General features: G+C 47.1%; 1 protein-coding gene across 1 annotated transcript in view; it reads left to right on the forward strand.

Annotated features, from left to right (window-relative positions):
• Window positions 1-6: 6 nt before the first annotated feature.
• The window catches only part of CCDC40 (coiled-coil domain containing 40), a 10,715-nt gene continuing 2,734 nt past the window's right edge, over window positions 7-7,987 (forward strand). Inside the window, exons 1-13 of the mRNA XM_017730222.1 lie at window positions 7-152; window positions 1,125-1,254; window positions 1,423-1,601; window positions 2,000-2,083; window positions 2,166-2,385; window positions 2,763-2,920; window positions 3,758-3,880; window positions 4,255-4,376; window positions 5,090-5,333; window positions 5,435-5,617; window positions 6,511-6,756; window positions 7,280-7,531; window positions 7,980-7,987. The exon at window positions 7,980-7,987 is cut by the window's right edge and continues 130 nt beyond it. Of these exons, the coding sequence (XP_017585711.1) occupies window positions 54-152; window positions 1,125-1,254; window positions 1,423-1,601; window positions 2,000-2,083; window positions 2,166-2,385; window positions 2,763-2,920; window positions 3,758-3,880; window positions 4,255-4,376; window positions 5,090-5,333; window positions 5,435-5,617; window positions 6,511-6,756; window positions 7,280-7,531; window positions 7,980-7,987 (2,048 nt within the window). The 5' untranslated portion in view covers window positions 7-53. The remainder of the gene's footprint in view (window positions 153-1,124; window positions 1,255-1,422; window positions 1,602-1,999; window positions 2,084-2,165; window positions 2,386-2,762; window positions 2,921-3,757; window positions 3,881-4,254; window positions 4,377-5,089; window positions 5,334-5,434; window positions 5,618-6,510; window positions 6,757-7,279; window positions 7,532-7,979) is intronic.

The following is a 7,987-nucleotide window of genomic DNA, read 5'->3' on the forward strand; positions in this document are numbered from 1 at the left end:
CGCCCCGCTGCTCAGGCTCTCTCCGGTTGCAGGCCCAGCCCAGCCCCGGCGCTATGGAGGAGCCGCCCGGTGCCGCGGCAGAGGAGTCTGCGGGGGAATTGGGCTCCGCGGAGCGGGATGAAAGCAGAGCTCCATCACATCTTCCTCTGGAGGTGATTCCCTTTGGAACATTCACAGGGCAGCCCGTTCCCACGCCTCCTTTGCAGAGCGGCCTCTTCCTGGGGGCAGCTTCAACAGCAAGAAGAGAGCGATCGTTCCAGCCTTGCCCTCATATAAAGCAAAAAAGCCACTAAAAAGTAAATTTAGTTACTGACCCATGTCAGCAGCATTTGAACTGTGTGTGTTTCACTCAGTTCTTTGCGCGTTTCCAGTGCAGACACCGAAAAAAGAGATTTATCCACATTTCATGGATGCACATACTCGGGCTCTTTTTGGAGGTTTCTTGGTGACAAGTTTTCTTCTTCCATTGGGCCTGCCCAACACTTGAATTTGGCAAATGATGATGTGGGATAAAAGAGTCACTTTAAAAAGAAAGAAAGAAAGAAAGAAAGAAGAAGGAGAATAATTTGGCTACATGTTGTGCTAGCTGGAAGAATTGCTTTAATAAATCTGTAAGGACTTTTTTTTTAATGGACGTGAACTAGAAGTACATGAAACTGTGAGTGGTGTGGAGAAGTTTTGTCAGGATCTTTACTATCTCAGTGCTTGCTGAGTGACTATTTTTGCAAATGAGATTAAACTTCTGAATTAAACTTCTGCGCCCTGTGGCAAAAAATACCACAGCATTAACATGAAATGCAAATGGCAATCTGCTGCTCTGCTTTCCACCTGTGCTGTGTGCCAGGCCATGGAAGTGGAGAATGGGATTGACGATGGAGAGTCTGTTCCTCTGGAGGAGCAAACAGAGTCATTGCCCCCTGCAGATAGAGAGATCTTGCTGCAGAGCTGTTTGTGGGGTCTGCAGGAGTGGCTCACTCTAATTCTATTTTGGGAGCGTCTCTGTGCTGGCTTTAGAGCCAGGCCCTCGTGTTGATCCTTTGTTTGCATTGTTCATGCCTCATGACAAAAATGAGCAGATGTTTAGGGATAGTTAGATGGAAAAGGTGATGGATTTTATGTTTCAGGGAAAATTGCCTGAGACTTTCCCAGATAACGAACGTGCCACTTGTCCTCCTGAGCAGGGTGACGTGGAGCAGGCAGTTCCAGGCGGAGGAGCCCCGTCCCTTCCCTCAGGAGCACCTGCAGCAGAACCAGGTATCCCCCACCGCCTTTGCAGAAGAGCTGCACTTGAGATCATCTCTCAAGCACAGCCTCTGGTTTTCTCCCTTTCTGGTCATTGTTAATCCAGCTGGAGGCACAATACTATAAAATCTAATCCTATTCCTTTATCTTTTTCCTTCTTTATGCTGGGGTGGGGTCCAGGGAGCAAAGGACGAGCCAGTTCTCACCATGCAGAGCTGACCTTTGAGCTCCCAAGTGATCATGGCAACCAAAGACAGGACAAGGGGTTGCAGCAGCGTGGAGCTGAGGAACATGGGATAAGAAAAAGTAGGAGGAAAACAGCGGAAGAAGCAGAACTGGTCATCTTGGATCCAGAACATGTGAGAAGTCTTCAAATCTTGTCATTCTTTGCAGAGTTGATGTTTGTGTTTCTCTAAAATGTGTGAGGTGAGCTGTAAGCAGTGTCTCAGCTGTTCAGCTGCACATGTGAAAATCAGTTTTGCCAAAGTATTAGCTGCTGACTGAGTCACTCAACCCTAACCCCAGAGCTGTAGGTTCAGAAGTGAGCAATGCAGAGGGTAAATGTGATCCCTCAGTGCCCCTGAAAGAGAAGTCCTTGCAGCAAGAGTGAGCGGGTGGGTTCTCAGATGCAGCTCTTCTGGCACAGTTCTGGCTTTCAAATATTCTCACTTTTTGGCATCAGCAAATACCCACTATGTAACATCTCTCACTATTTACACAATATGTTAAAGTTTATTAATGCTGTCCTTCTTTACAGCCTCTGATGACAAGATTCCAGGCTGCCCTGAAGAATTACCTCACTAAGCAGATAGAACAAGTGAACCTAGACGTCCATGAACTGGTAGGGAGCCTCTACTTTGCCTTCCCACAGCCCCTCCTGTCCGAGCTGCTGGGAGACAGCTCCTTCCCTCTTGTGTCCGCAGAGGGCAGCAGTGAAGACCAGCAAAGAGCAGAGGGAAGAGCTCGGGGTGATCCTTTACGGAGCCCAGCAGCAGCTGGGGCAGCTGGAGGTGGAACTGGAGAAGAGCCACGAGCGCTATTCCCAGGCGGCCGCAGTGCGGCAGCAGCTGGAAGAGGAGCTGCAGGGCCTCAGGGATGCTCACAAGGAAATATGTCACAACACAGATGATGAACGCAAGAAAGGTGACTGAGGCAGTCCTGGCGGTGTTTCCCAATCCTAGGGCTGTGTGGAGAAATTAATTTGAATTTAAGTGAAGCACTGGATTGAAAAATTCAGCAAAATAATTAATCAGGAATAATGCACTCACTGGAAAGTTTCACAGGCACGCCTGGAATTCTGTGAGCTGGGAATCCAGGAATTGCTTGCCAGGATCTTTAGCTTTGCTTGTGGAGCCGTACTCCAAAGCTGATGTAAATATTTCTGCTGGGGAGGGCTGGTTTAGCTGATGTGTGAGAGGTTTTGCTTTGGGAGCTTCTGTATTTCTTTCTCTTTTATGTCTGTTTAAGGTGTACCCTACAAACAAACTTCTCTGTAACTATTGTATCTCCTGTCCCCCCAGTTTCTGCAATGCAGACACAGATTGAAAACCTGGCCTTGCAGCTCTTCTATGTGCAGAACATGGACCAGGACATGCATCACAGGGTTTTACTGATGAAACAGTCAGCAAAGAGGGCTGAGGCAGAGAGGATCCAGGCTGAGGTGGAAAAGAAAAAACAGGTACCAAGTGAAACTGTCTTTGAAATAAATAAATGCAGGTGCCAGCAGTGAGTCTGGGAGGATGTGCCACCTTGTCAGAAGGAAGGCTAGAGTGACTGAGTCACGGAAGATGAGTGGGGATATTTTTCTCAAATAATTGACAAAAAAAAATTCCAGAGGCTTTTCTAAAAAGGAGAAGAAGCCCTGCCTGCCCCCAGACAGCAACATGCACTGTCCAGAGGGTTTGCAAGGCTTAGAACAGTAAGTCACTCTTCACTCAAAGGAAGGAAGATATTTATTGAAGATATTTATTGAAGAAATATCGTGTGTACAGGTCTTGAGAATAATTCTCAATCACAGCGAATTTCACAATGGAAAGTGAACTTGGGGAATGAGTGGAGCCGGTCGGTGCTGGAGCTCCCTCTGCTGCCTTCCAGGACACAATCCATGCAGTATTGCTAATGCAGAATTCCATGCAAACTGTTGAAATACAGTTTGGGTTTAGGAGGGTTTTAACAAAGGATTTTCAACTATACATTATTAGGATTCCCAGTAGCTGGACAGGGGGCCCAGCATAATCCATGCTGACAGGAGGGAATGTGGCTTCAGAGCCGAGCTATCAATTTACTGCTGCAACTGGAATAATAAACAGCCAGCAAAGGTTTCCTTCTCTTGCAAGTCGTGCCTGCTGCACTCGTGAGCCATTTGTGTATGGATGGGAAAGTTTCAGTAGGACTCAAATCTAATCCAGTTGCCAGTTTTAATTCCTTTTTTAGCTGATATTATTCTTGTAGGATACAGTTGGTTTAGACTGAGATTCCATGACCCACCCTGGACTGTTTGGCTCTGGCTCTGTAGGACCTTCTCCTGGACCAGTTAACGAGGAGAGTCTACGAGCTCCAGGAACAAATTGCTCTGTTTGAAGCTCAGCTTGTGGCCCAGGCAGAGGACACAAAAGTGACCCGGCAGGCAGTCAGTGAGGTAGGAGGGGACTTTTCCCTTGTGGTTAATATTTCCCTCTGGCAGGGCTGACCCCTTTGGCCCATGCTCATGTGGTGTGCACAAGGTGGGACAGAGTTTCACAGTTTGTTCCTGTTTGGAAGAATGAAGACTTTTTTTTTCTTTTCCTTTGTCCATGAGAAGTGCCTGTAAATCACTTCCTCCTGCCCTTTGCAGCAGTTTTTTCTTGCAGACCTGTGCTCTGTGGGCTGCTGAGACAATGAACGAGACACAGAGTTGGAGCTGATCCTGCTCAGCACATTATGAACAGGAAAAAAAAAAAAGGTATTTTAACATGAATTTGTTTTTTCAACACAGTGTAGATTAATCCTGTCTGCCACCTCTCTGTTCCCCAGGCTGGTCTGGAGGTCCAGGCTATTAACATGGAAAAGAAGAGGCTGATGGACCATTGGAACAGCAGCTTGGCCGGAATGAAGCAGAGGGACGAGGCCTATGTTGTCAGTCAGGAGCTGCTGGGGTAAGGTCTGAAACCAGGCCCTGAGGACACCTCAGATTTGGGCAGGAGGGATTCCAGAAGGGGATTCCAGTGTGTCTCCTGTCGGGTTTAGCACTGTGTGGGCAGGGCGTGTCAGGCAGAACAAGTTTCCTGCTCTAAAATACGTAATAAATGCAAAGGATAAGAAGCACGGTTCTTTTTTGCTGTTTTCTTTATCCTAACCACATCTCTTCCTCGGAATGTGGGGGGTTCTTCAAGCTGTTTACAGTTTTCTCAATCATGTTTTATTCCTCTAAAGGAATTCCCTCACATTTGCAACATCTCTTACTCCAAAGAGCTGGATGTCAGGAAGGGTTTGTCTCTCATTATCAGGGTTTTGTGAGGCCTTTGGAAATGTTCAGGAAAAACCTCCCTGTTGTTTCCAGAGGAAGTGTTTATTTGCTCTGGAGCCTTAAAGCTTGACTGATTCTCTGAGAACAAACAATCTGCTTTTATATGGTGACGTCCTGGTAGGAATGGGGGCTGGGACAGCGCTGAAAAAAGGAATCAATTTTCCTAGACACATTTACTTTTAAATCTCCTGCTGACTCTGCACTGTCACAGCAGCTGAGCCTTAAAAAGATCTTCCTCCTTGGGCAGTTGTTGCTGCAGTAATGAATTTGAAAAGAGGAATTTGTGGGCGGCTGTTCAGCACCAATCCCCGTGATGATTTTCCATCTTCTTTGCCCTTCCAGCAACTACAGACGTGACCTCAAGTCCCTAGAAGGGGACATCCATGGCTGTGGGAAGTCCATCAGGAAAGAGGAGGAGAAGAATGAGAACCTTGTTGCCCTCCTGAACCGGTCCCAGAATGATACCAGTGTGACAAGGAAACTGCTTGCCCAGTGCCTGCTGGAGCAGGAGGCCCTGCAGGTTCAAACTGGCACCTACACTCATGTTCTCCAGGAGACAGAGCAGGCCCTCAGCAGGACCAAGATGGTGAGGAGAGTCCATGGAAGATGAATCCTTTTGAATACTTGAATTGAATACCCTTCCTCAAACAGTTGTAGTGATCCTGTCTCTGTCTTCCAAAATTTTAGGACCAAGCCGCTCACCTGAATGAGTTGCTGGCCATCAGGAAGGGCATAGAGAAGGGAACTTCTGTCAAAGAGCAGCTAGAGAGTGAAATCATGGCAAAGCTTCAGGACCAGATGATGTCCAACAAAGCTGCAAAGCACTTCTTCCAGCTGGCTGAAAAAATTCGGAACAGAAAAAGCAACCTGGTATGGCATCCCCCCACCTTGGGAGGGCAGGGCACCAGTGGGTCCCCAGCAGGGCTTGTCAGTGACTTTGTTCTGGTTTCAGGTCTGCATTGAAGCTCTGCTGAGTTTGCCTCTCCAATCTGGTTCTCCCTGTGATCATATTGCAGGATTCTGGTGTATGTGAGAGAGCTTGGCCAAAAAGACCTGACACAAAACACTGTTCTTTACTTAATAAATGGGGCAAAATTATGAATCCTGGGAGTATTTACTATAAAGTATTAGCATTTCTTATGTACTGCAGAAAAATAATGGACATGTGGTACTTCTGTAGTCTAATTTTAACTAATTTTTATTTCTATAATTCATCATGGAGTGGGATGCAGGCGGCTCTCCGTTCTGAGGAGCAGTCCAAGGAGCAGTCCAACGTGACCCACAGCTCTTTAATCCATGAGAAGTTGCTCTCTCTGGGAGTGTATAACTGGATCTCTTAGAAAGATCCAAAAACTCAGCCCAGCATTGCTCACACCGAGTGCTGTGCTGGTTGTTAGGTGAGGGGTGTGTGTGCCAGGTGTGGTGGAGAAGGGACAATGCCGTGATGTCCTGGTACTGGTGGCAGGTAACTAGAGACTGGGCAGGTGGTCACTGCAGAAGGGATGAGTGAGATCTCTTAAAGGCTTCTGGAGTATTTAGGCTCCTTAATGCTTTTCTGCAGCTGTATGGCAGAGGTAAATATTGTATTACCTGCCAATTGATGGAGAAGCAAGGGTACAGAACGGGTAAGTAGCTCATGGTTTTTAGTACAGACCTAGGAGTAGAATCTCAATCCCCTGCCTCCTGTGCTGGGACAAGTGGCATTACAACTCAGCAAGGGGCTGCTGGGGACAGTGATGTGTTTTCTCTCTTGATATTCCCAGGAGCTGCATTTTTACAAGGTTGAGAACGATGTGGCCCAGATTATTCTGAATGCAACCAATACCAGCTGCAGGCTGGCAGTTCATGAAAAAACACTCTGTGAGGTGGACAAGGAAATAAAAAATATGAATGAGCTGATTGCCTGCCAGGAAAGCGAGATTGCAAAGTCCAGGCTCCTGGCTGACAAGAAGGGAGGGATCATCTGCCTGTACAACAAGAAGCTGGAGATGCTTCTTGCTCAGCAGGGGGTAGGTATTTCTGTATTTCAGTCCCAATTTTGATTTTATTCTTTGTGATGACCAGAGATGCCCCTGATCTGTGTAACTGTGTTAAGTGTTGGGTAGTTCAAACTTTCAGGCATCAGCACTGTGATTTAAAAGCTGCATTAGTTAATGCAGGTGTTTGTGTTTATCAATTCATAATGGAGTGAAGGGAATTGTGAAAGGAGGGTGTGCCTGGCACAGATCCCTGCAGGGACTTGTCTGCACCTGATGAAAATGTCAAATGGCATCAATGAGTGAATAGGATCTTGTTGGAAAACGTGCCAACACTGAGGAGGGGAGAGTGGGGCAGGCAGAGAGATTTCAGTCGTTTGATGGTTGGCCCTGTGTGGATGATTGCCAGATCTGTCCCTGGCAGTGTAAGACCTGATGGATACCCATGGGGAAATGAGTCCTGTGGCACATCCTCTGCAAGCTTTGGAATGTCCAGATGTTGTCAACAACTCCAGCAGCTTCTGCCTGATTTATCCCAAACTTTGCCCTTGTACAGGGGCAAGAACTGGGACCACTGGAACTTGAGATCAACCAGCTGAACAAGGAGATAGAAGAATGCAGTTCTGAGGTGATGACGTTGCAGAAGCACTGGCTCAATGAGCAGAAGGAGCTGGTCAAGCTGACACGGGAGCGGGATGAGCAAATAACCTCCCTGGATATGTTACAGAAACAGATCATCATCATGCAGCAGAGGAAACTGCGCATGGAAAGTATGTCGTTCCCTGATTCTTCCTTAAAATGTTCGTCTGTGAAGGGAGGGAAAAGGGAGTGGGGGGTTACAGATGGGAAAAGCTGGACCTGCCCCAAAGAGTGCTCCTGGCTGTGTGTGAGCAGGAATACCAACAGCCCAGGCACTGCTGATTGCATACATTATTCCTGTAAGGATTCATCCTACTGTCCTGACAGTCGGACCCTGAGTGACAATGTTACACTTGTTAAATAAAGTTTGCAAGTAATGGGTAGGTAAATGTCCCCAGCCATGACAGCACTTTCCTTAGCCAAACCCAACTGTTTTCCACAGGAGTCTCCTTCGAAACCTTTTTTTGGTTTTTGAGCTTGTGGAAAAACATTTTGGCTGGACACGTGGGTGGCTCTGCCTGAGGTCTTGCCACCTCTGACAGCAGTTTGTGTTCAACTTGTCTGTGTTCAACCCAGTACTCAGGGGAATTCCAAGACTTTTGCCTGTTCACCCATAGATGAAATT

Source organism: Corvus brachyrhynchos, unplaced genomic scaffold, assembly GCF_000691975.1.
Source record: "Corvus brachyrhynchos isolate BGI_N302 unplaced genomic scaffold, ASM69197v1 scaffold340, whole genome shotgun sequence".
Lineage (NCBI taxonomy): Eukaryota > Metazoa > Chordata > Aves > Passeriformes > Corvidae > Corvus > Corvus brachyrhynchos.